The sequence below is a fragment of the Setaria italica genome, chromosome III, assembly GCF_000263155.2.
Source record: "Setaria italica strain Yugu1 chromosome III, Setaria_italica_v2.0, whole genome shotgun sequence".
Classification (NCBI taxonomy): Eukaryota; Viridiplantae; Streptophyta; class Magnoliopsida; order Poales; family Poaceae; genus Setaria; species Setaria italica.
In genome coordinates, this window is record NC_028452.1 from 27,072,900 (window position 1) to 27,100,667 (window position 27,768).

The 27,768-nt window shown below is 47.6% G+C and overlaps 1 protein-coding gene and 1 long non-coding RNA gene across 2 annotated transcripts; one reads left to right on the top strand and one right to left on the bottom strand.

Annotated features, from left to right (window-relative positions):
* Positions 1-967: 967 nt before the first annotated feature.
* On the top strand, positions 968-4,200 carry LOC101754177. Its single transcript, XR_214905.3, has 2 exons — positions 968-1,823; positions 2,717-4,200. It is a non-coding gene; the product is annotated as an uncharacterized LOC101754177 (long non-coding RNA).
* A 20,440-nt stretch (positions 4,201-24,640) lies between these two features.
* Positions 24,641-26,953, bottom strand: LOC101754844. Its single transcript, XM_004962384.4, has one exon. It carries the CDS (start codon positions 26,169-26,171, stop codon positions 24,915-24,917), a length of 1,257 nt encoding a protein of 418 aa, XP_004962441.1. The 5' UTR covers positions 26,172-26,953; the 3' UTR covers positions 24,641-24,914.
* Between the last annotated feature and the right edge of the window lie 815 nt (positions 26,954-27,768).

Genomic DNA, 27,768 nt, shown 5'->3' on the forward strand with positions numbered 1-27,768 from the left:
CATATATTGAGCTTGATCCAACGAGAATTGAGCCTAAACTAAGTTATGACGACAGTAAATATTGGGCTCGGTCCAATAAGAATTGGGCCTTAATCAGTTTTATAACAAAACAGTTTGTCACAATTTTCACGCAACATTGGACGCCACATACAGTTTATGATGTTTCTAGTGAGATTCTGTAATTCTCATAATCTTAGTGATGCACCGAAATAATGAACATCACTAGTCGTGATTTGTGGCGCTCGATTAATGACGAACGGTGTTCATCGCTCAAGCGTCGTAAATCACTTTTTATGATGCAAAAAACATGTTCATAACACATTTCAATTCATCATAGATCAGCAAATTCGTTGTAGTGTATATTGGACAAAAAACATTAAAAGGGATTTGTCGATTAGAAATACATCATAAACATATTTTTTCATCATAAACCATCATTTACGATGCTCATGCGACAAACATCATTTATCACTAATCGAGCATCATAAATCACAATCAGCGGGCGTTCCTTATGGAACATCACTGGAAAGGAAACGTCAGTAAGTTGCTCCTATGCAGCAAGTCACGTTGGACCCCAGCTGAACACCCCAAGTGTTAATTCCATACATTAATCCTTGATCACGGTAGATTGCAAAGCATTTATTTCATGTGATCATAAAATGTGGTTCTCGAAGCATTTGGAAATAGCTTTTGAAAAAAAAATATTAGATTAAATATAAAAGTTATAGTGTTGGTCAAACTATGGTCAAAGTGTTTTTGTATGCTTAAGCTGAAAATTTTCTAAGTGCCTGAAAACTGGGTTTTCACTGATTTTGGAGCTTTTGATCTCACAAACCAAGGATCAACCTTTACGAAAGTTGTAACCCTATAGATCTTCTAAAACTTTTACATTGCCAGATTTGCTCGTGTTGATGAAAAATCACGAGAAAAATTGATGCTATAGTCGCTGCTTTAGCCGGCCTTGCTGCTTGCTCTGCTTGTCCAGACGAAATCGGCCGGCCGCCCGGGATGCACGCCGCGCGTCGCCCATCCGCCGCCGGTGGGCGTCCTTGCGCCCACGCTCCCGACGACCGCGCCGCAAGGTCTCCTCGCAGTCAACCCGACGGGACGACCGCCCATACCGTGCCCATGCCGCGGCGTCGCGTCGTCCCTGCTCGCTCGTCCTCGGCCGTCCTCCCAGCACTGCTCGCGCGTCCTTGCATCGTACTCGCCATCCCCATCCTCCTCGGCCGGCCCATCTCCACGCGCCCAGCGCACACCCGGCGCACACCCACGCTCTCCTCCCCACCGAGCAAATCCAAGAAAGCAGTTATGTGCTCTTCTCCTTCCATCGCAAGCACCAGAAGCCTGGGCTCTTCTTTTCCCTTCTCTGCTCAGTTCCTCTCCACCGAGCGGAGCAAGCAAATTAGCACTGCCTCCCTCCAAATCGTGAAACACCAGGGCACCTCTTTCAAAACCGTGCCGTGCTTTGGTTGCACGCGTCTCCGCGGCGAGTGCTGCTGGCCGGAGTTCGCGGACCCCGGCACGGGAGCCATTCCTGCAGCGGCACCATCAGACCTGCGCCGACTCATCCTCGACACCCAGCCGCCATCGGCAACCTCAACACATGGCTCTCGTCCACCCCCACTAGCACGCCTGCAACTTGTTCGACGATATGCCCCAACCAGGAGCTGCAACCACGACCGTGCTGAGCTGCTGTCTTCTACCTCTTCACCAAGCTGCATCAACCCCGCCGCCTAAGGAGCAGCGTTGTGGTTGTGGAGTTCTCTTGGTGTGCTGGTGCTCCTCCCCGGCGCTGCAGCACAGCCACACGCAACAAGCAGGTCCCTGTTCCTTCCCTCTTTTCCTCTCTGTTCCTGCACCTGCAAGAAGAGGACAGTACAAGCTAGTTAAAACACAAGCGTGGTAGTACTTGTGCGTTCTAAACCTTGTGAAATTTATGGAGAAAGTTTGATAGCTTCAAAAATTCTGAGACTTGGTGTGTAGCTTTGACGTACTGCTCTTTAACTTGGAAAATATGAAGCAGCCTGTTAAGAGTCCTTTTCATGCCTTGAACTGGATTGTGCTTATGTTTATTTGATTTCATACTAAAATAACTGTCCAACTGAAAAGGATGAAATCTTTTTGTCAGTCCACATGCTTGATGTGCTTCTTGGGGAAAATATGTGCAATCATGGTAGCTGTCACGATTTCTAGAAGTTGATTAGAAATTGAAGAATGACTTGATGTTCAAACCTCAACTCTTTTATCATGGTGAAGTCCCTAGATAAGCACACCTCCAAATGACCGGGACTTGTTTTGCTAGCCGTGTACTATCACACTCTAGATAATAAAAATATATGAAATCAGGATATAGATGTGAATCTGTCAAGAACAAGTCCACTTTTTAAACTTATTTTTACCTGTATAAGTATTACTCCTAATTCCTAAAATGCTAGTATATGTTCTTTTACTTGTTGCCTTACAACTGTATCGTGATGGAAATGACTTTTGCTTGTGAAAACGTGCTTGTGTGAAACAATCACTTGCTCAATCGACTTGTTCGTGGGGTTAATAAAGAAAATACTTTGGACAAATAATTTCAGTTAACTCACCATCACGTCACGATGCTGCTTTGTGCAGTTCGAATGTTTTTGTACTCGGTAAACGATTGCCATGTTATATATTGAAATGTTGCACTCATTTGTCATTGCATTGCATCTCCACATTCATGTAGGAACTGCAGAGGAGCAGGTGCAGGAGGAGTCCTAGCACAAGCAGCCAGAAGACCCAGCCCAAGGTCCGGAGGGGCCAAGGCCTTGATAGTGCTAACACCGAGCAGTAGAAAAGCAAGCCCTGGAGTAACCTTTATTTTCAAAACCATGCAATGTTTTATTCAAGTATTGTGCATTTACGTTTTCAAGTTGAATGAAACAATAGATGCATGATCCATAGTTTCCCATGGTTATACTAGTATGTGTAGGTCGCTACCTCCACCATGCTAATTAAGTTCGGTAGAAATTAGGTGATTGTTTGTCACTCGCGAGAGATAAGGTCTCTGGATGCTTATACTTGTTCTATGGATAAATAGTTCACATGGTAAAGTGAGAGAATGGACGGAGAGGATTTGGTTAAGGATATGACATGGATTGAAAGAGTAGCTCCGCCTGTGTCAATTAAGGCTCGTTCGTTGTGGCACAGTTGATCAAGTTTGAACAATACTAATCACATGCTGGGAGTAGGAGGTAGTCGAAACTAGTAAACTGATGTAGCTTGTGTCACTCCAGAATTTGAACTATGCGAGCTCCTCTTGGCGTGGGATGAGGGCAGGGGAAAGGACCTATAACCCACCGATGACCGAGTTGCTTGCAGTGTCGTGATGGGGGTTGACCTTGTAATGGAAAAAGAAGTGCTTCGAATCATTGCTATTTGACTCGAACCTATTCTGAAAAAGTTGAGGTATTTCAAATTGTTGACACGGACAAAGCCGGGAGTTGCAAACATAGTTTAGATGTTCGGTGGTGTACTCATGAAAAGTTGCCACGTGTGACCTCCGGGTGTGCACGTGTCGTGTGATTAGGTTTTCCTTGCAAAGATTAAATCAAATCGATTCGCCGTACCTCTCGAATAAGAGACCCTTGATCTCTGTCTCATCGTAGCAAAGAAGTGGAATATGGTGATGATAATTTCTATTGTTATGCTAATCAATTGTTTTTCCATACTAAAGTGTTGTAGTTCCACGGACTTAGAGAATATCTGCTCTCACATTAAAATGTGGTTAAAATATTGAAAGTAAGGATCAACTATTAGTATCTTTTTGGCAAAGCAAATCCTAGAGCCAAAAGCTTTGCATACTAGAAGTCGGCTAAGTATATACCATAGTCGGGTAAGTCTTGCTCAGTATTAGTATACTTAAGGCCTGTTACTTAAATTATTTCAGGAGGCCCCGCTTCTCTATGATGTCATACTGGTGGGCTTGATGTGATGTCTTCCTCTCATCATCGTTATCACTTTAGAGTTAGTGATCGGTATTTGTGTTTTAAACTGGATTTTCGATGTACCTTTGAAATCTAGTATTATTCATCTATTTAATTTTTTTTGTAAACTTTTATAGCATCCTTGTGTTGTATCATTTATTTTGAAGTAAAAGTTGCCTGTTTGTACTATCTGCGCTCACGTAAAACCTTTACGTGAGATTACTAGTGTTTGTTTCGATCCGTATATTGGTGAATGCAGGCTGTCAAATTAAACCATCAAGTTAACGAGCCGAATGTATTCAAATGATGATCATTACACTTAATTAAAGTTTTAATTTGGCGGTTTTGACATCCAACGTGGCATGACAATTGTATCATCGTAGCTTTATTCAGATCCGATTCTTTTTGACCCAACCCAATATTTGCTATCGTCAAAACATGGTTAAAGTCCAATTCTTGTTTGATAGCTGTTGTCATAACTTGTAAAATACCTGATTCTTATTGGACCGAGCATTTGCTATCATCATAAGTTGTAATAGGCCCAATAATTATTGGCCATAACCCAATTTTGACCCAGTTATATCCGGGTAAAGCCCAGGTAACACTTAATTAAATTATAATCTAATTTCATATTACGTAGAAATCAATCATATAACTAAAAAATTTCAATTAACAACCCAAATGATTGTTACATAACACACATAAAAAAATCTCATAAAACCACACACATTATAATTCTCGCCACATATCAACCACAAGCATACTATCCATCGAAGATCACAAATCCCGATACATGATATCTCTCTCGCTAAGAACAAAGCTAAAAAGGCATTGAGCTTACTTTCGGAAGTTTATCAGTTGACAAAGGAGGCTTTAAGTATCTCTTACTATTTTTTTCAAACTCTCAATCTCTCACTACTTTATTATTGCTGAATCTGAAGCTTGTAGCTTCATCTTCAAGTCGCTCAAGACCTGCTCCAGATCAACAGCATGTTGATCGTAATTGTGTAACTTCTTATTTCTTTCTCAAACTCAAGTTCTGACTATAGGTCTCAAAAGAAATTTTGTCGGTGAGACTGACTGCATGGCCACATATTCGAGAAACGGATTTGATTGTAAAACTTAAGGATCCAAATTTGGTCCTGCAACCATAAGGATTGATTTCAATATTTCAACCTATTAGAAGGAGCAAAAGTTATATTTCAATCTTGAATAAAGATTTAAAGAAAGGAAATAATGAATGAGTCTGGACCTTGCAGGAATATGATTTTGTCAATATCAAGTTGCTACAATTGTCTTAGATGAGCAATAGAATCTATCATGACCATAGAAATCTAGATATCTAGAGCTGACAAATTAAGAAAAAGAGCCCAAATCTAACTTAATACACTATGAAATTTAATGTTTGCTAAAAAATTTGCAGCGGCAGCGTCGTTGCGACCTCTAGCCACAACTGGGCTCCGTCTGTGACAGTAAGGCGATGATGAAAATAAAGTTCAGCAAATTGGAGTGGTATTCAACCAGATGTACCATCTATACAAAAATTCACCAAAGGTGCTCTTAGGGTAGAAAACAATTGGTGGTGGGAGTATAGAGGAAAAAAGATATCGCACATGTCGAACTTGAAAAAGATGGATGAGTGGTGCATGATTAGGCAGGACAGCCGTGCTTGTGCGGCATCCTCTTGCTCAACTGCTTAGTTGTGCGAGCACGTGATTTTCCTCCGTAGCTGCCACGAATCATCTCGCACCTTGATGCTCGCTACCGCCAAGGTGCCCCACGGCCACTGAAGTCGCCTGCCACCACAATCTACTTGGACTATGCTTTGATGAAATAATATGAAAAGAAACCCTATAACAATAATGTATGTCCAATTTCACCCTTATGAAACTCATCCCTTCTCCCTACTCATAAATATCTTTATTAATTTTCAAAAATAAATATCTTTATCATCATATTTGCTAATGTGATATATTATTTAATAAGGACGAAATTCCATTGAAAATGGTATAAGATTGAAACTGCCGAATAGATAAATTTGAAGAACTTCAAAAGGAAAACATCCCCTACTCAATCACGTGTGTTGTGTATTAAGATGGTAAGAAAGCTACGCACGAGGTAAGAGGTCGCGGGTTTCTATCCCACGCACCACGCATGTGCATTTTGACTTGTGACTGAGTAGGGGACATCTGCGTGTGTGTGAACTTTCCTAAAAATTATTATGTTTTTTTAAGCAAAATTATTTAATGGGCGTTTTCTTCCCGTGTCTTATTTTTAGCACGTGTCACATCGAATGTTTAGATACTAATTAGGAGTAGTAAACGTAGACTATTTACAAAACCAATTACATAAGTGGAATCTAAACGGCGAGACGAATCTATTAAGCCTAATTAAGCCTAATTAATCCATCATTAGTAAATATTTACTGTAGCAACACATTGTCAAATCATGAACTAATTAGGCTTAATAGATTCGTCTCGCCGTTTAGATTCGTCTTATGTAATGGATTTTGTAAATAGTCTACGTTTAATACTTCTAATTAGTATCTAAACATTCGATGTGACGGGTGCTAAAGTTTAGCAAGCGGAAGAAAACAGGCCCCGGTTGGGAACTAGAGCAGTTCTCCAGTGGAAAGGGCACCGAGTCAACAAATCCAATCAACGTGCACGTACGTGGCAAATGCAGGTGCGTCTCAGCCGGTCAGGTGATGTGATCCTCCACCACCTGGCCTTCCGGCCGGCCTCGCGCAGGCCGAAGCCGCTCGGCAGATTCATAATTGCCTTCGCGCCGGCTTGGCAACGTGGGGGGAACCACCGGCGGCCGGGACACGGCGCATACCGCGTGCGCGGCGGCGTCCGCGGATGCGCCTTCCCATAACTGCTGTTGCTTGCCACTGCCGGCCGGTGAGCGCCGCACGCGGCCTACTTTGACTTGGGTCACCGTCGTCGTGTCACCAACTCGGTCGAACTGCTGCCAATGCCTTGCACTTTACACCTCCGGTTTGTGACTGGAGTGAACGCTCACGATTTGAAAGGTTACAAAACTGGAAACTATTTTAGTCAAAAATGATTTTTTATCTCGTTTTTTAGAAAATGAAACTAAATCCAGCCTCCGCGATAAACGCACGCAGCCAAAGTGTTTACAGAGTCATCAGCTCAATAGCTGATAAAAAAAAGAAGATAAGTACACAAATAAAAGGAAGTAATTACAATCAATATCTATTATTGCTTGTCCATCCATATTCGGTGAAAAGGATGCTCTCTATGTTGTTCCCTCCGAGTTGCCTCGCAGGGCGATGGGAGGGGGCCCTCCGCGGCCCCAAAAACCACCCCACAAAAGCCTCCTCCTTCGGCCACCGCCGATGGTGGCCAGCACCGCGGCGGTAGCAGCCCTCGGCGAGGCCGAAGTTGGCCTTCGCTCGCAGCTCGCAGCTCCCCCCTCCTCTCCTCCTGTTCTCCTTTCCTTTTTGTTTGAATCTCAGATCTGCTCGTGAGGTGCTCACCCCCGAGCAACCCCTGTTCAGATCCGTGCTCCCCACCCTCACATCAACCTTCCGCCATGGTGTTTGATGTTGAGGGGGGGAGGGAGTCCCTGGCTGTCATTGTCGCCATTGCAGGGCAGGTGTGTGCAACGGCAACGGCAATTGGTTGCTCGTTTTCTCAGGGTTGGAGCCGACGGCTAGCAATGTTGTGCCGGACGTCGTCCTCGGTGTCCGGCGTGGTGCTAGGGGTGGATCTGTCCGGCGCTGATGGCCGGCAATTGCTGTCGGATGGAGGTTGTATGGCGTCAGCCGTCCACATTGGTCCAAGGCTCCCCGCCAATGTGTGGCGTGGTGTGCTCGGAGCAAGAGTCGACAGCGAGCAGCGCTGCTACCGAACGGAGGTTGTACGGTAGCATCCATCCACGTTGGCCTGAGGCTCTGCGCTCAGGGCCGGAGCCGGTAGCGGGACGATGCTGCTGCTGGCCGTCGTCCTTGGTGGTCTCCTCCACGACACAAATCCACAAATCGACCGAGCATTAGCAAAGGTACCCTCTCCATGGTTGGATCCGACCTCAAAGGCTCCGGATCTGGCCGTTGATGGCACAGACGGAGCAACCATGTACTGGTCGCCAGTGGGACGCTACACCGACGGCTGTTGCACCCTGTGTCGGCGGTGGACATTGGCACTCACCCACGGCCGGATCTGGTGGCTCCCTGGCGGAGCCAACTGCACGACGCAAGGGTTGGCCTTTCCACGAGTGGCTAGACCTGTGCGCTGGGGGTGATGGGCCTTGATGCTGAGAGCGTCTTGGCCTGGCTTTAGCGGTGTCGGATACCGTCATATGGCTCCTACTCACCAGGTTCACCAAGCAGCATTGGTAGGAGATTTCAGTGAAAGCAGTGCACGACTTCTTGTCGGTGCCACCGACGGTGACGTCCTCAATGCCTCTCGCCTTCTTGGAGGTGTCGCCGTACTCCTACTGCAACTATGAGAGACCTTTGGATGAAAATCATGCTCCAGTTCAACTGGGCAGGTGACAGCAGCATCTTCGATGTCGCGTCCTACCTGCAGGCATCGCTTATTGAGGTCTCAAAGGTAATTGCAGCTACCAAGCTCAAGGTGATGCCATGGAGGTGCTTGATGTTGAGTCTTGATGTGTTGTTATATGTGGTTTAGCCATGTTTTGCCCTCGTGCTAGGGTGTATGTTATAATCCATGGTTATGCCACAAATTCTGTCCTCGTGCTAGGATAAGGTGTTGTTGTTATCCGTGGTTATACCACAAAGTCCGTCCCTGCTACGATAAGGTGTTGTTGTTATCCGTGGTTATGCCACAAAGTCGGTCCTTGTGCTAGGACGTGGTGCTACGTAGCTTGTCGTGGTTTTAGCCTGGTTTTCCCAAATTAACCGAGCGATGTATGGTTTTGGTCTCATTTTTCCTAAAAAAAATGAGGCCGTTGATACGTCATCGGCCACACATTTGAATACAATTTAGGTGGAGATACTTTCCCCTCCGGTGAACATTCAAAAAAATACCTTGGTGAAAATGTCCGGATCTTCCAATACTCTGCTTGTCAAATGGATGGTCTCCCTAGTGTTCTCACACCATGATTTTTTATCTCGTTGGGAGGGATTATTCACTCTGAGCTCATTACATTTTATTACATGTCAGTGCCTCACTGATGAGGTGAAGTGCCCCCACATAAGCAGAGACTAAATGTGATACAAATATCAGTCCTAGAAGGCTAATAACACATTTATTCAACAGATGGTTCATAAACCGTACAACTACCGAGGGAGCGATCACAAAAGCCACGTTGAAATGATAAGTAAAACAACAATGGTACGATCAAAGCTATTGTCCAAATGAACCCCAGACAGCACTCGAGACTATGCACCAGCGAAAGCAACCTGCAAAGGGCCAACACCACAGGCAACGTTGGGTGCAGAAGCGACCTCCTACTCGAAATCCTCGGCGATGAAGTCCGGGTCTTCCTCTGAAGCAACAAAACAAGGGTGAGTACAAAAGTACTCAACAAGTCCAACCCCATCCACGGTGGCGGATACAATCAAGAATATGCACATGATATAACAAGAATAAGGCTAAGGTTTATTTGCAATAAAGCTAGATTTTCAAATGCATGCAAGGGCTCATTTTTAAAAGAGTTTTCACAAAGCATTTCTTTAGTAACCGAATCATCAAGTGAGGTTGATCCTACACAAAGGATCCAAGTTTTAATGCTATGGGACTCCCCGTCCGCAGTAGCTCACAGTACAACTGTCGGACACTACCAAAATCCAACACACACCATGAAAACCATCCATCTCCCAAAAGCTAGTTATGTGACCAAACTGTAACTCGTCCAATGCCGTGGACATGGCTACTCGAATAGATTTTAACTCTGCAGAGGTGTACACTTTACTCACAAGTAGGGTACCACAGCACAATCACTTTAGTGTCAGTGCGGATCCTATCAAAGCCATTATTCACCTTAGCTAAGACTGACTAGCCAACACGGAAGCAACCAAGGGGTTGATGACCTACCAACGAGGTTTTAACCGGGACCTAAGTCACAAAGATTTTACTCCTCCATGGTCTCCAGTTGCTCACCAGCTCTCCTGATGACTAACAGACTAGCTAGTGGGATTTATGCTAAGCCATTACCGCATACAACGGTCGAGTGGTTGCATGATAAATTGGGTTAGGCAAGATGACACATCAACTCGGTCCTTCACCATGATAAGATGGATATCTTCCAACCTGCTCAACCACGAAGGTACGAGCCCAACTTGGCATTTCATACAAGAAACACCCATCCATCTCATCTAAGCATTTTCTTTCCTTTATTTCCCAAAAACTCATTTTTCTCATTTAAAACACTCACACCTTTATTCTTTGATAAAAATACATTGTAGTCGTGATTGAATTGAGTAAAAAGGTCCTAAGCATTCTAGTAGTAATTATCATCCAAACAGAGCATATCATATTTAGAGATAATTAGGACATCAAGGAATAATCATAACAATCAAGGGGTGGCTATCCAACCGTGTTTTAGCAGTAAAATAATATGCAATTTTAAAAATATGCCAATAGGTTGTGTTTGCAAAACTAGGATAAATATGCATCAAAGGGCGAGATTGGACTTACCGTCCTCAAAGTTGGCTGGGAGTTCCTGCTTACGATATGGGTCTTCGGGCTCCGGCTCGCGGTACTGGACTTGAAGCTCCTCTTCGGGCTCCTCCTCGGTCACTCCGGGATCTACGGCACACACAAGCAAGCACACAATAAATAAAAGAAAATGAAGTTTTACCCGTTGAGCTTGAAGAGAGGGAGTGAACTAAAAATAGAAAAGGATAAGTATTTTCAGGGATTTTGTAGATGACTCGGCGGAAATATATTTGAGAATGATGTGATCGAATTTGGAGTTCATTGGAGGGGAATTGGTGCATAAAATGTTGGCGATACAGTGTTTAGGGGCTGTTTTGAAAGGAGTTAGGGACCTCTTTGTAATTATTTTCAGAAGTGAAAGAGCTTCTGATGAAAAAGGCAAAGAGAGAGGTGGGAGGGCCTGGATGCAAAAAGAAATAAGCGGAGGGGTAAAAAGGCTAAACCACCTTTTCTTCTTCCTCGAGACAAAAACAGAATGAGGAAGAATAGGAGAGGGCGGCCAGGTTGGGGAGAGGCGGCGCCGAGGCACGGTGGTGGCCAGGAAGTGGGGGAAAATGGAGAGGAGGCCAAGGGGGTTTGATTCCTCTCCTTACCTCGGGGTGAGGCGGCTCGTGGAGGCGGCTCCGCGGCGGCGGGCGGGAGCAGCACTGGAAGCACGGGAGCGAGGGGGAGTTGGTCGGGAAGGCTTGGTGGTAGGGTGAAGAGTGGAGTGGAGGCCCTTTTATAGGCTGGAGGCGACGGGGAGGGGGCTGCCAACGGGCGGCGCACAGGAACGGGCGGAGTTAATGGTGGCCGGGATGCTCGGGCATAGGGTGAAGCACAGGGCGGAGCATAGGGTGGTGGCGTGGCGAGGTGGAGTTGCACATGCGCGGCGTGGTGGGGCCAGGCTCGCGCGGTGAGGCAAACAGGGGCGCGGCGGCGTGCGCGACCGGTGGTGCGCGTGGATGACGTGGCCGGGCGCCGTCGGCGAGGCGTTGGCGCGGTGCGGCAGCGCGGGCACGCGACGCTAGTCGAGGTAGGAGCGCGCGGCGCAGGGCAGTGGCAGGCAGCGGTGTGGTGCGTGCGCTGGGAAGGCGAGGGCGTGGCCAGGTGCGGCGTCGCGCGGGGCTAGGTGGCGTGGCTGTGTCACGGCGCGCCGGCGCGAGCAAGCGCAGGGGTGCGCAATGGGAGGGCACGTTGCGCTGGACACGACGTCGGCAGGGCTGTGGCAGGAGCACACGTGGGCGCTTGGGCGAGGCAGCGGCATCAGAGGCTAGGGCACTAGGGCGCGGTGCGCACGGGCATGCGCCGGCGCGTGGGAGCTAGGCACGGGGACGCGGCGCTGGGACGCGCGCTGGCGCGTGGGAGCCAGGCGCGGGCTAGGGAGGAGCACTGGCGGCAGAAGGAGCTAGGCGCGCGCTGGGGCGGCCAGGAAGCCAGGCGCGACGCGCAGCAGGAAGAGGAAGGAAGGAAAAAAGAAAAAAGAAAGGAGAAGGAAAAGAAGAAGAGGAAAAAGAGAGACGGAAAAAGAGAAGAGAAAAGAGAGAGACGGCGGCAATTGCGGGAATTAGTCGCGGGCACGTGCGGCGGTCTTCCGTCCGGCATGCGGCGTGACTTGCGGAGGGGAAAAGGAGAAAGGAACGGACAGCGGTCAGCTTCGGTGCCGGGACGGTGAATTTGCCAGGAAGATGGGATTTTTGAGAGCTCAAGCAGTGAAAAAATTTTGAAAATGATTTTTAATGAGTGATTTTGGTTGGTAAATTTTACGGGTGAGGCAATGAGTCCATGTACCATTGGTATCCCGCATCCGTGTTTGCAGGAAAAAAATAAAGGCCTCCGTCTCGAAGACTCCAGGTTGCCAATAAGCCATTTGCTGGACTTCACCACTAGAGTCTCCAGAGTCCACAGCCTGGGAACACAGCCACCACCTGCTCTTCTTTTAACAAGTCAAAGCTGGAGAACATTCCGATCCCCTTCCACTCCAGCCGCCTGCCCGCTTCCCACCTTGACCACTTACACACACTTCACCGTCTCCTACCTCCCGTCGCTCCTCCATATATATCCGCCCAAACCCCCGGCATCTCGAAATCACTCACGCACTCCAAAACACACCAAGCTTCTCACGACCACACCAGCTATTGTTCAGCTCGCACCAGCTTCCCGATTCCCATCGACGACAGCCGAGGGAACAATGTCTTCTCGCAGCACCCAGAGGGGCAGTACCTGCGTGCCCGTTTGCCTTGCTCTGCTGCTGCTCGTCAGCTTGCGACCGTCCAGCGCGCGGCTGCTCCAGCCGACGGGGGAAGACGGCGGCGCCGTCGATGTGGCTAGGGAGGTGAAGGAGGCCGTCGTCGACAAGTACGCGCCGCTCCTCCTCGCCATGCTGCCGAGGGGGCCGGTGCCGCCGTCCGGCCCCAGCGGCGGCACGAATGAAGCGCCCCGGAATTAACAGAGTATAATTCAAGCACCGGCGGCCGGTGGATTCACAAGGGCCAGCCACATGGAGAATTTACCGGTAGGATAGAGGATCGGATAAGCAATTTATTGGTACAGTTTTTTTAATCATTTATTATTGATATAGTTGGTGAGCTGTTATGGTTCGCGTAGTTTATACTGTGACTTTCATATACAAAATACAACAGATTGCTAGCACATCTGTACTGGCGTATATATATATAGTATAGGCCTAAAGTTTTTTTGTAACTCTATTCTTTTGTTTGTCCTCCTTATTTTTGAAATATTTGAAGCAGAGTCTTTTTATTTTTGAAGTATTTGAAACAGAGTTAGCACTATGCACAAGTTTGAGTTACACAAACAGATGGGGTTGATTTCACGGCTGGAAGCATTGCCAATTTACTCAGTGAAAACGTGAATGAAAATTAAACCAAGAGATACAAAAAAGATAAAATGACATAGATTCGACCTCAAATTAATCTGAAATGCTGGCCAGTGTGGTGAGGCAGACAAAGTAAAAATGACCTTTTGCTTCGAAAGATATATCAGGTTTGGAAAGGTATAAGGAAGCTAGATTTTTTTTTCTTGATATTTTTCTATATAATTTTTATGTAGTCATGAAGGACTCACACAACGTTTCATTCTACAATACAGAATGTTTTTGCTAAGCAAATTATATTACATAGAGTTTACCATGTATGGAATTTATAATATAATTATAAAATAGGTCTTGTAAATTTAAGAAGGCAATGTAGGATTGTCACTTAAGATACCCTTGGATTTAATCTTTGAGTAACTTAATAAATAGCTCGATCGGAGTTTTATTCAGAACAGACAATCATACCGTTTTTTATGCAACAGGAGGGGTTGATAATATATTTAAAAAGCAAAAAAAAATTGTCCACTCTAAAAACATCAGGAGACAAAAAAAGGAAACAAAGGAAATAAAGAATTATACAAGGTTTCTCTAGACATTATTCAGTTTGGGGGAATTATTTCTTCTTTGCTTGATGTATAACCTGGGTAAAAATAATCCTTCTTGAAAACTACTTTTCAACTTGCAAGACTGAGCTGAATTCCACAAAAAATGAGGTAATTATATTTCTCGATGTCCTAATAGCCCAACTCATGAGAATACTCATTTCCACGAAGGAACTCCTGATTATAATACAAAGCTTTCCAGTCCATCAAAAAGGGCTAAAACTACATTTAATACACATTCGTACTTGAGGACCTTCGTATTTTTCCTCTTGTACTCAATATAATATGTCTTTGAACAGATGCCAGAAGAAAGCCTTATGTGTTATGCTGGCATTTTGACTTCCAAATCTATTTAAAAGGAGGTGCACAAGAGCACGTCCAATAAATTGAGACCACCATCTATCAATACATGTCTAGCTTTTTCCTCTGACCTGCGGAGCAAAAAGGAGGTGCATGCAGGAGCTCTTTCCTCCTCTCTCTGCTCTCAAGCGTACACTTTATTCCCACAACGCGCGCTCTATCAATAGCTTCAAGTCTTGTGTCAGACAAAACCACCGGTACTTCTGCAAGTCTCTCTGAGCACCACTCTACGTGACACGGAACTTCCAAGTGGACGTGGAGGCTGGGGCACCGTGGTGCGTTGGGCCTACTCTAAAGAGATTTGTAGGCCTTGGCTGATGTGTAAGGTGAGATTCCCAAGTGTAATTCCATCAATCTGACTATTGCAACTTCCAGCATCTTTCGTAGTGTGTAAGGTCTGTTTGGATCCAAGGGCTAAATTTTAGCTCTGCACTTTTAGTCCAAAATTTAGCTCTTGGGATCCAAACAGGTGGGCTAAAAATGACAAATAGCTAAAATTTTGGAGCTAAATTTTAGGTCCCAAAGAAGCCCTAAAAGGAGCTAAAAGTGATCCTGGACACTCCATACCCCCTCGCCCTCATCCGCAACTCTCTCCTCCCCGCACTCTCTCCCTCCCTCCCCGCGTGCTCCTCCCGGCCCCGCCTCCTTCGCCCGCCGCCGCTGTGGCGGAACCGCCCAAATTAACCTGACTAAAATGCATTGAAGTCGCCTGACACGCGATTATGCACTTTAAGCAAGTCAACTTGGTCGACCATCGGATTTCCTCCGATAAACCACATAACAGGATCGAGAAGCATTGCTCACGCGAAGGTGAGTAGCACAGAGGTTACAACATTCCATCATGACAACATAGTTCAACAATTTATTCCATCAAAGTTTTTGAAATTCAAACCGAAATTTTGCAAGGTTCGAAGTCAAATAAAACTAGCGGAAGCTAAACGTCGATACATGACATCATGACGGAGCCGATCATGACATCAAAAACTTCTTCCTTCACCATCCGAGGAAGGATCCCACTCGACGGTCCAGCCTGGAGGAAGCTGGGTCGGCCAAGTGGTACCAACACCCAAGCTATAGACATTACCTGAAAAAGATTAGCCACAACAAGGTTGAGCAACTAGTACTCAGCAAGACTGACCCGTCGGAAAGACACGGCCGAGACCTAGATATGCAAGACTTTCTGGCTCTAGGGTTTTCTTTGCCAAAAGCGTCTAAAGTCAGTCCTTACTTTCAACATTTTAGCTCATGTTCTATGTTCTTTATCCATTCTAGATTAGCAACTTATACTAAACAAACATGGTTTCCAAGCAATTACTGAACAAGCATCAGATTTAAAATCGTCATCATGTTCCATCTTTACTCAGTGCAGAATAGTGATCAAGTAGTCCCAATCTGTGAGAGGCAGACGAATCGATTCGAATTTTATTAACCATGCATGGCAAACCTAATCTCACGACATCCGCGCACCACGAAGGGTCGCTTCATTTGTCAGCCGTCCCCATCGATCCCTTAGGCACGTGTCATGGCCAACTTCCTTTGGCATGCAATGCTCCACAGTCCCAGCCTATTGCTGCACTGTGACCGCACTTGCACCCACATGATGCACCATGGGAACGACGTTCCAAGGACAGCCGGAGAGTATGCCACGCCCCAGTTCAATCAGGTACTAGGCTTCCCCATCTCATACTAGGTATGAGATTAGTACTTTCAAACACTTGATCACGAACGCCGACACGTTTCGACCTTAGTTCATTTTCATTTAGACAGACGGGGCAATCCACCCAGTATCGAACACAAGCCTGACCCCGTCCGTCGTCCTTATAGTTGTGACAAATCTGAAACACTCAACTCCTATAACTCGCGAGTGACAGGAAATCACTCGACTTTTACCGAAACCTATTAAGCATTGTACTACTCGACCTTAGCAACTAGTGTTCAGATAAGGTACTAAGTTTATGCATCTAAGGTTTCATTACAACTCCTCGAAACGTAAATGCGCAATCAAGTAATCAATAACATTGTATGAACTCAAGATAGGAATTTATGCTCCGGGGCTTGCCTTCAGGAAAAGTTAGTGGGTCCTCGGTGTCTTGCTCCGGTTCGGGCTCTCCTTCGCAGGGCTGCAGTTCCTCGGCGGGGTCTTCTTCCGGTGTTGGATGAAGCTCGTACGTTCCGTCGGCGAGATTCAACTCTACACGGAAATACAATGCAGGGGTTAAACATTTTGGAGGGTTATTTCAACACACTCATGTTTTAACACGGACACTTGTAGCAAAGCTACAGGAAAGGTGGGGGAGTTCAACTTCTGTTGGTGGAGAGCAAGATGAGAGGGTCGGATTGGGGAAAAACTTAGGGTCTGACCCTTAGGCTTAAGGAAAACCGTATCGAGGTCCTCAGACTCAACACAGAGGAATCCCCAAAAATATTTCACCGATACCCTTGGGTCAAAGAAAAAGTTACAACCGAGCCCCCGGGCGAAGCGGAGAAAGGGTCGGCGAAACTTGGCAGGGTCGGGCGAGGCGAACGGGAAAAGGTCGGGCGAGACGAAAAGAAAATGGGTCGGGCGAACCCAAACAAAGGGGTCGGGCGAAACGAAAAAGGACAGGGGTTGGGCGAGACAAAAAAGGATAGGGGTTAAGTAGCTTACCTCCAGGTCTACCGGTGAAGCCTTGGGGCCGAACAGGAGTAGGCTGGGGCGGGCAGTCGTACGCGCTAACGCTTGGGCAGCGGCGAGACTTCGACGGTGGTCCGGCGGCGGCGGTGCTTCTTGCGGACACCAGCAAGCTCGAGTACCGCGCGGAGGAGCGGGCGGCTGGTGTGTTGGGGGAAACGGCTTGAGGGTCGCGGCGAAGTCGCCGGAGTGTGGGGGTGGCGCAAGGGGGTGAGCTCCACGGAAGCTCAGCAGCGGCGCGGGGAGAAAGCGACGACTCAGATGCGGCGGTGGCAAAGGGGTGGCGTTGCCGGTGAGGGGGTTCCCTTTTATAGGCCGGGGTGGCGCGGAGGGTCGAGGCGGGGCTCCGGTGGGGAAAGGATAAGGCTGGGAGCGGCGAGTGCTCGGGCGAGGCGGCCATTGGCCGACGACGCCATTGGGCAGAGGAGGCGGAACTTCGGGTGGTCTTCGGCGGCGATTGGCCTTGGGCGGCGCGCGTCTGGGGCTTCCGATTTGTCGGGCGGGCGAGGCGGAAAGGCTACCGTGGGGGTTGGGCGAGCAGGCGGAGGCGCGGGACGTCGGGGGCGTCTCAGCTTTCTCGGCGAACGGGCGGAACAGGGTTGGCGGAGCAGAGCCGTGGCAGGTGGAAGGCAACCTGCGCGCGGCCAGCGATAGGCTCGCCCTGCGCTCGCTCCGTCCTGTCGCGGGCGCGGGTTGGGCGCCGTGGCTCTCGTCCTGTCGCTGTCGCGCTGGTGATAGGGTGCCGGCGAGCTGCCGGTGGCCGGCGCGGCGCGCGGCGCGCGAGCAAACATGCTCGGGCGCGCGGGCGTCGAGGCTCCCTTCGGGCAGCAAGTCCGACCAGCTTTGTAGCGATCCTTCTCCGAATCTTTCAACACAACTCCCGAGACTCCCTTAAACAAACTTGTTCAACTCTGATCGTTCTTCAAACTTTGTTTAAGGTGTCGGTTTTGATTGTGAGAGGATTCGAAGATATTTTACGCCAAAGTTAGCCAAAAATCTAGAATTCCAGACTTAGTATTTAAGGCATCCGGGGTGAGTTGACTGATTTACCTCACTTTGACCGGAATTTTGAACAAGTTCGGGTTCCGATTTGGATCTGGGTCAGTGTAACAAAGTTGGAACACTCTCAAGGTACTACAACTTCTATTAAGGCTCTAACTCGAGTTTAGATAGGAAAACGGGAGATGAAAGCTTGCAAAGATGGAGGAAAACTCGAATTCTAGGACTTAAGAGATTTTCAGGGTCCTTTTAGGAAAGCCGGCTTTGGTTGCTGTTTTTGACTTCCTTTCACTCCGAAATAGTCAAAGTGCCTTTAACAAAAGTTGTTGGAATATAAAAGTTTTATAACTCTTATTTGGGCAGAAACTTAAGTTTGTATATAAAATTTCAAGCTTTAAATCAAACTCCAAAAGAGCTTCTTAGGTTTATAAAGGTCATTTCACTTCTCAACTTAGGGATTTATCACTGGTTTAGAGTTAAAAGCACTTAATTTAGGTAGAGTTGTTACAGCCTACCCCCCTTAAAGGAATCTCGCCCCGAGATTCGAGTGCAGATGGAACTAGTGTGGTTGGTGCAACGTACCTCCTTGACCGAAAAGAAAACCGCAAAAGTTAGCGTTGAGATATTCTTCCGTCTCCCATGTCGCTTCGTCTTCCGTATGGTGACTCCACTGAATTTTGTACATCTTGACCATTTCCCGACGAGTATGTCTTTTCTTCCGGTCGAGGATCTTAACTGGATACTCCTTATACGATAAATCGGGTTCAATCTCCAATTCTTCCGGGGTAATGATCTCAGTTGGAATCCTGATGCACTTCTTGAGTTGCGAGACATGGAAAACATCGTGTATCGCTGCAATCTTCTCTGGAAGTTTAACTTGGTACGCTACGGGTCCACACGCCTCTACGATCTCATAGGGACCAATATAGCGTGGAGCTAACTTTCCCTTTACTCCAAAACGTTGTACGCCTTTGGTCGGTGAAACCCGTAGGTATACAAAATCTCCAACCTTAAATTGGATGGGTCTTCTTCTTTGATCGAAATAGCTCTTCTGTCGAGATTGGGCGGCCTTGAGATTTTCGCGGATGACTCTCACTTTTTCTTCGGCCTCTATGACCAGGTCAGGTCCATACACCGTTCTCTCTCCGGTTTGCGACCAGCTCAGTGGGGTTCGGCATCTACGTCCATACAAGGCCTCGAAAGGTGCCATTTTCAGGCTAGCTTGGTAACTATTGTTGTAGGAGAATTCCGCTAATGGCAAACACTTATCCCAGTTCTTGTCATAATGAATAACACAGGCGCGCAACATATCTTCCAAAATCTGATTAACCCTTTCAGTTTGCCCATCGGTCTGAGGGTGATATGTGGAACTGCGGATCAATTTAGTGCCAAGTGAAAACTGCAACTGCTCCCAAAAGCGTGCTACGAACTGACTACCTCGATCAGAGATGATCGTTTTAGGTACACCATGCAAGGAAACAATCCGATCAAGGTACAGTTCTGCATATCTTTGTATGGTGTGGGTGGTGTGTACTGGAAGGAAATGTGCCGTTTTGGTTAGTCGGTCTACTATAACCCATATGGAGTCATGCTTGCGGGAGGTATTGGGTAGTCCGACTATAAAGTCCATGCTTATGTCTTCCCATTTCCACGAGGGAATAGGCAGCGGCTGCAAGGGGCCAGCTACCCTCAAGTGGCTTGCCTTAACTCGCTGACAGGTATCGCACTCTGAAACATATCGAGCAATGTCGGGTTTCATCCCACGCCACCAGAAATTTTGTCGGAGGTCGTGATACATCTTGGTACTGCCGGGGTGAATCGAGAACTTGGACAGGTGTGCTTCGTCCAGAATTTGTTTCTTAAGCTCGGGATCATTTGGAACTACAAGTCGAGTTTCATAAAGTACCACTCCTTTCCAATCCCGTCGGAAACGTTTATATCCTTCGTCCTCCTGTGCAAGTTTCGCTTTGATCAGGTTTATCTCTTTGTCCTCTAGCTGTGCTAGAATTATTTGGTCAAGCAGGGACTTCCTCTGCCTCCCCTTCCTCTAACATGCTCCCGCATCGCCGCCGCTACCCCTCTCGCTGAGTTCGTCCACTGCCGCCCCTCTCGCCAGATCTATATCCCGTCCCCTTCCCTTCGCCACACCAGTGGCCAGAGCACCTCAACCGCCTACAAGCTACAAGTTTCACATCCGCGCGCCGCCGATGGACGGATTCGGCGACGACGGCACTAGACTTCTTCTCCGGCAACTTCGACCTCTTCGCCGACGAGGGGAGCCAGTATCCGGGGTCGGGATCTGTCAGTGGTCCCCGGATTGGCATTGAGGCACTCGACCTCAACTGCAGGCGAATGACTGGTCGTCGATGGCGGCTTATAAGGGGATCTTGCAATCCGGCGCACTGGCGGCATCCGAGAGCACGGGGCCTCATCACTCTCAACCGCGCGGTGGCCGAAGAGGTAGCTCTCGCACACTCGGTTTACGCAGTGCTCGGAGCTGTGGCGGAGCCGTAGCAGGCCGCGGCGAATGGTCGCCGTCCAGTCGCGACCGCCGCGGTCGGTTGCCACCGGTTCCCACCGGCGGCCGTGGGATGCGTGGAGCTTCTTCGGCGGTGGCTGGTGCATCTGTAGGCCGTGGCCGCGGTCGACGTGTTGGACGGCAGGGCAACGACAACGACGACATTGAAGACAATGAAGTCGAAGAAATTTTTCCAAGCCGTCAGGTATGAGTCCATGTCCTTTGATCTCAGAGAAGTGCATGAGGTTCACTACTGCTGTTAGAGTAATATGAAATGCTTGTTCTTGTGATGCATATGGTAGAGAAAATTTTACAGAGGAAGTTGGTCATCAGAGCAGAATAACAACTTGTTGTGTCAATTACTTGTTGATCAAATTGAAATGGGTAACTACATTAAAGGGACTATGACAGCAAGAGGGTATAAGCTTGTCATAGAAAAGTATTACTGCGGTTCAGGGCTGAGGCATGATAGGAAACAGATATCTAATAGGATTAGGCAACTCAAGGGAATGTATCAGTTCATAAAATACATCCATTCTGACAGTGGTTTAGGCCGTGATGAAAATGGGTGGCCTACTGCAACCTTGGAGTGGTGGGAGACTGCAACAAAGGTACTTGTTGATCTATTATATGTGCAGGCTGCAAGGATCCATCTGATTGCAATCTAACTTCAGCTACTACATGTGTAGAAACATCCAGAATGGATGAAACTAATGTATGGGCCTCCAGAGTATCTACCACTGCTTGAGCGTATATTTGATGGTGTAGTTGTGGATGGTTCAAGTTCTTTTGTGCCAGGATACACCAATGCAGATGATCAAGAGCCTGAAGAGCCTGAAGAGAATGAAGAACCTGAGCAAAAGATGCCTGAGCAAGAGCTACCTCCAGAGTATACACACAGTCCTATGAGTACAAGCAGCCGCAAGAGAACAAGTAGTACCAGCACAACAGCTTCAAGTCCAAGCAAGAAGACCAAAAGCCCAATGGTCAAAATGATGAAGGATTACATTAGTTTCTCTCCTAAGCAGCAAGCTGAAAGGAATGAGTTTATCAAGCAAGCTGTCTGTAATAGGCAAGACAAGAAGCAGGCTCAGTTATCCAACACCATTAAGCAGGCTCAGAAATTGGTTTTGGAGTGTGGGGTGGATGAAACTAGTACTGAATACTATGCTGTTTCTCAGATCTGCTTAAATGATGCAATGAGGGAGTTCTTCATTAAGATATCCACAACTGAAGGAAGGCTAACCTTCTTGAGGAGATATTGCAAGCAGCACAACCTATATTAGGATTATGTTTTTGTGATGATGCATTTGTGTTGAACTGAACTGTCTGTACTAATTGAAGTTAGATCTGAAATAAATTTGTTTGAACTATTTGTGCTGAAATGAATTTGATTGAACTGTTTGTGCTGAAATGAATTTGATTGACCTGTTTGTGCTGAAATGAATATGCTTGAACTGTTTGTTGGTTGATTTCAATCTGTATTGAAGTGCAAGTAGTACATACAATTGAATTTAACTGATTAAATTTTTATATTATGTCTCAGGATATGGATGTGGATAGTGACTCAAGTGATGATGAGGTTTTGAGGCTTATTACTGAGGAGGACATTGAATATGAAAGGCAATTCACGGAGGATCTACTTCTGTTTGGTATGTATAATGACACCTACTTCAATAAAGCTAAGAAGAGAAAGACGGTTGAAAGTGACCATGATTGGGTGATGAGAAATCTAACAGATAGTGTGCAATGCTATAACATGTTTAGAATGAGTAGAGAATTGTTTGATCGTCTGCATGATCTATTTGTGCAATCTTATGGCCTAAAGTCCACATCAAAGAGCTCTTCAGTAGAGGCCTTAGGAATGTTTCTTTAGATGGTTGGTGCACCTCAGTCAGTCAGACAAGTCGAGAACAGATTAGAGAGATCATTAGATACAGTTCACCGCAATTTTGACAAAGTTTTGAAGTGTATCATCAAGCTAGCAGCTGACATAATTAAGCCGGTCGACCCTGAATTTAGAACAATGCACCGTAGGTTACAGAATCCTAGATTCTCTCCATACTTCAACAATTGTATAGGAGCAATAGATGGCACTCATATACCAGTTGTCGTGCCAAATAACAAGGTGGTGCAACATCTTTATCGAAAGGGCTTCACTACACAGAATGTGCTTGCGGTCTGTGACTTTGACTTGAGGTTCACATTTGTTCTTGCGTGCTGGCCTGGTTCAGTACATGACATGAGAGTTTTCAATGATGCAACAGTCAAATACAAAGACAAGTTCCCACATCCCCCTCCTGGTATGTTATGCCTATGTTTGCACATTCAGTACATATGCCACTTTGGTTGTAGCTTTTGTTTGTAACAATAATGTTTGTATTTGCAGGGAAGTTTTACCTAGTGAACTCTGGATACCCCAATCGGCCTGGTTATCTTGCACCTTACAAGGGAACGAAGTACCATCTTCTAGAGTTTAGGCAGGGGCCGATGCCCAAAGGTATGAAAGAGACCTTTAACTTCGCTCATTCATCTCTTAGGAATTGTGTCAAGAGGTCATTTCGAGTTCTTAAGATGAAGTGGCGGATTTTGTTGAAAGTGCCAAGTTATCCAATGCCGAAGCAAAGCCAGATAATTGTTGCATGTATGGCACTTCATAACTTTATTAGAGAGAGTCATATGGAGGATGAGGACTTTGATCGTTGTGACCGTGATGAGAACTATGTTCCTCATGAAGCATCAACCTCTCAACCGCCAACACAAAATACTCAATCAAGGGATGAAGATACAAATATGAATGCATTATGTGATCAAATAGCCTCAAGTTTGTATAATAGATCGTAGAGTATTTGATTTCTTGTATTTGATCGTAGAGTATTTGAACTGTATGCTTGAACGATGATGTAATTGAACGAATAAAAACTTTTGAATGTCCAGGAGGAACAGCAGCGTGTTCCTCCTGGCCGGCACCTGTGCATGGCCGGAGGAAGTTGTATCTTCAATAGAGACCTGGGCGTGCATGTGCATGTGCATGGAGTCAATAAAAATGAATTTGAGACATGCATGTTGTTTGAATCAATAAATGAGGGCAAATCAGTCATTACCTCAAGGAAGACTACATTTTAGCTCTTGGATCCAAACACCCCACAAGGACTAAACTTTAGGGGCTAAAATTTAGGGACTAAACTTTAACCCATCAACTTTGGATCCAAACACCACCTAAAGTTGCCCGAATGCTTTTTCTAACAGTGGGGATGGAAGAATCAATATAGGGATTCTATTCCTCTGGTTTTATGAGGAGTTATTTTCTTGTCCTTTGCAAACGAAAAAAAGCTCCGGATAAGATTGGCTTGGAACAACCATACTCTTTGATTTCGAATTTGATAAATAACTATTGATATCATGTTGCAAAGACTGGTTGGTTTCCATCTATCATTATTGATATTCCCTATATCCCAAATTACTATTTATTTTAACTTTTTAGGTACATGACTTTTGATATGAATCTAGATATATACTATGTCTAAATACATAGCAAAAATTTGTATTCAGAAAACTAACACGAATAGTATTTTGGAATGGAGAGAGTAGTATTTAATTTTTTTTTACGGAGATTCTATCTCCAAGCGTTAAAATTAATCCTCAGCCACCAAGATCTTTTTTTAAAAAATATTTCGGATGGTTTGAGAGACCGAGCGGTGTGACAGTGTGAAAGCAGTCTGTTAGGAAAAAAAAATCCATGACAGTTGTCCAGCATGAGGGCGGGGGGAGGGGTCAAACCGTCAACTCGATTGGGCCCCATCCACGTGTGTCTGCTGTCGCATGGTGCCACTGCCTGCAAGTCCAACACTGGAGACGACAACGGGTGGACGTGGAGCAGCCAAAGTCAAACCGACACTGGCTTCTCTCTTCGTTTCACACACGCCTAACCTACGCTACGCAACGGATGCGCACGCAGGTCACGCGCCCGAGGAGAATGAGCACATGGAATGATCAGCATGTACGCGCTCCTCAACGTAGCAGAGGAGATGGGTAGAAGAGTAGAAGAAAACAGAGTGCCAGAAAGGCTCTACTGCAAAAGACGAACTAATAATTAATTAACTAGAAATAAGCAAGGGAATCAGGCACGCTAAGACTTGTTTACAGTATATTAGTACAAGTGCGTGCCGTTGCAAGCATCGCCAATGCAAATGCCAAATAGTAGTGGCAGATCTCAGCTGACTCCGACGAGTTGACTCGTCGTCCACGAGGTCCATCCACGTCTCGATCGGAGCGCGCGACGCCGTGCCGTGCCCGTACCGACGCCCGCAAATCAACTTGGCTTCATGGGCACTAGAGCTCGCCAGCTAGCTGCTCCCCGCCCCGTCCGCCGCCGCCGGCGGCGGGTCCGTCGTCGCGCCCTTGGTGCATTCGCCTCCGTCGTCCCTGCTCTCGGCCGCCGTGGATTTAGTTTGATTTTTCTTGGTGGGCACGCGGCTTCCTCTTCCTCGGGAGGCGAGGCACCCGGCGCGGACCACCTGCTCCCTCGCCGCCACTGGCAGCTTCAGCTTCGCGGCGCCCCTGTCAGCGTTGCAGGAGGATGACCTCTTGAGGAGAAGAGCGGCATCGCCGCCGCTGCGGGTCTTGCTGCTGCTGCTCTCGACGAGGCTGCCGCTGAAGTAGTCCCGCTCCATAATATCACCCAAGCCGGCGCCAGTTCCGACGCCGCCCGAAGAGCATTCCGCTCTCGCCGGCGTCGTGCATGCGTCCGCCTCCTTCTCCGCCGCCTGCCTGCTACTGCCGCCGGCGCTTGTCGTCGGCAGGTCGGAGCGCCCACGCGCGTGGCCCCGCTTCGCGGCGCCCACGGACCCGCAGGAGAAGAGCTGCATCAGCACCGCCGACGCGCGCATCCGCCCGCCGGCGATCACGCCGACCTCCCTGCCGCAGCTGTCGTCCGGGCTGCCGGAGGACGGCGGCGGCGAGACCTCGTCGATGGCCAGCTCGGTGGACTCCTGCAGGTCCGGCCCATGGCGGTGGTCGGTTTGCGTGGCCGCGGATTGTTGCTGGGCGGCGCCGGTGCTCAGGGCCGCCAGCTTGTTGTTACTGTACTCGCCGAGGTCGAAGGAGCTCCAGTTCTTGCGGCGGCGGCTGGAGGAGGAGGAGGAGGCGTCGCGGAGCGCGGGCGGCGGCTGGGGGAAGAGGAGGAGCGGGGAGCCCTTGAGGACGTACTCGTCGGCGCCGTGGGCGGGGTGGACGAGGTCGTCCTCGGCGAGGTCCTGCCACACGTACCCGTTCCTGTAGCTCCGCTTGGCGGACCAGGCGTACATGGCGGGCATGCCGCTGCCGCGGAGCGCGTCGAGGCGGGCCGTGAAGTCCCGGAGGTAGAGGCCGCCGGCGGCGGCGGCGCGGTGGGAGGAGGAGAGCGGGAGCTCTATCTCCAGGAAGTGTGGGTGGTCGAGGTGGCCGTCGAGGTGGCAGAGGTAGTACACCACGGCCACCTTCCTGGTCGTTGGCTTGGGCGTGTGATGCTTGGGCTCGGTCCACACCACCGTGCGCTCGGGACTCCCCCACCTTCCTCGTAGCTCGCCGCCGCCTCTTTGGAAGGAGGAAGAGGAGGCTGCCATTGCTGTCTGGCTACTAGCTCGGTAGTGACGGTGGACGGCGGCCGGAGGAGAATGTCTGAATATATAGGGATTGGAGAGGAATGCGGTGGAGGGAGCGAGCGTTCTGAGTGTGTGTGGATCAAGGTGGCAACTGGCAAGTGAAAGAATAGAGAGGTGAGGGCGCCGGGCAGGTGGGGTGCTGACTGCTGACTGAGTGTGAACGAGACTGGCAGGTGAGGGCGCCGGGCAGGTGTGAGTGTGTGTGAGGGACGAGACTCCTCCGCAGTAACAGCAGAGGGAGTCCGGTGGCTGACAGGTGAGCCTGTTGCCCGCCAAGCCCACCTGTCGGGGACACAGTCTCTCTGCAGTTACTGTGTGAGAGGAGAGGGAGCGGGCGGCGGATTCTGTTCAAACTTTGAAACCACGGACGCGGTAACAGTATTCTAGGAGAGCAGAGGAGGCTGCTGCGCAGGCATGCGTCACGCGGAGACAGACCGACAGGGAGTCGGGGACCAAGGCTGCCAGGCACGCGTGCAGATTGATGCAGGCAAGTTTCTGGACAGGAGTGACGAACCGAACAAGAAGAACAACCTCATTCTTGCGCTGAGTTGACCCATCAATCCCGGAACACGAACAACCAGCATTGGAGTGGGTGGGCCGTAGGCCAGCTTGATTAATCTAACAGGGAACTGAAGATACTACCAGGTGGCCCATTTGGCCCATTCAGTTCTGAACTCATTTTAGTGGTACGACCACTTTATCGTTTAGGATGCATTTAAGTAGAGTCGAGATAGGAAATTAGAGGAGAGTGAAAATGTGCTCCAAAGTTATCGGTGAACTTATATGTTTGGAGAACTACATAAATACTAGCTAAACTTTATTTAGAATAAAAAATGGTAATGATTTGAACATTTAATTTGAGAATTTTTTTGTTAGAGTGAAATACATCATAAGTCATTAAACTATTCCTGCATTCTTATATGAATCCATTAACTTTTAAAGTCTAGATCCACCATGAACCTGGATTCATATTTGAAATGAACCACTTGACAAGTTGAAGAGTCTTGATGATCACTTTGAATGTTCATGGACCCACATAAAAAGAATGCATGAATAGTTTAGGGATCTACTAGCACACCACCTTACCTTTACAATAAGTTTTCTTTTGGCTAGGTACTTTGTTAAGGTTGGTAATATATATGGCCAAACGGGCAGCCAAGCCCGGCCCAGCCTGGCACAGGCCCGTCCTGCGCTGTGCCATCTCATAGGACCAGCCCTAACCCCCATAGGACTTATACTAGGACTTATACGGGCCGTGTCAGCCCAACAACCCGACAAGCAACCAGGTAGGCCTGGTTGCTTGTCAGCCCGCCAAACAAAAGACCCTTCAACAGATGACGAGTGATGTACAAATACATATAACATGTCTACATATTCAGAATTTGATGGTTTTCGCATACATATACTGATATATATATATATATATATATATATATATATATATATATATATATATATATATATATATAAAAGTATAACATGTTCACACAATCATGCACAAGGCTATTTTTAATGGGTGAGGGAAGATGTAGTGGGCCAATCGGACCATCCAATTAAA

Excerpts from the sequence above, each read along its gene's own strand:
- LOC101754844 (XM_004962384.4), bottom strand. The coding sequence starts at position 26,171 with ATGGCAGCCTCCTCTTCCTCCTTCCAAAGAGGCGGCGGCGAGCTACGA.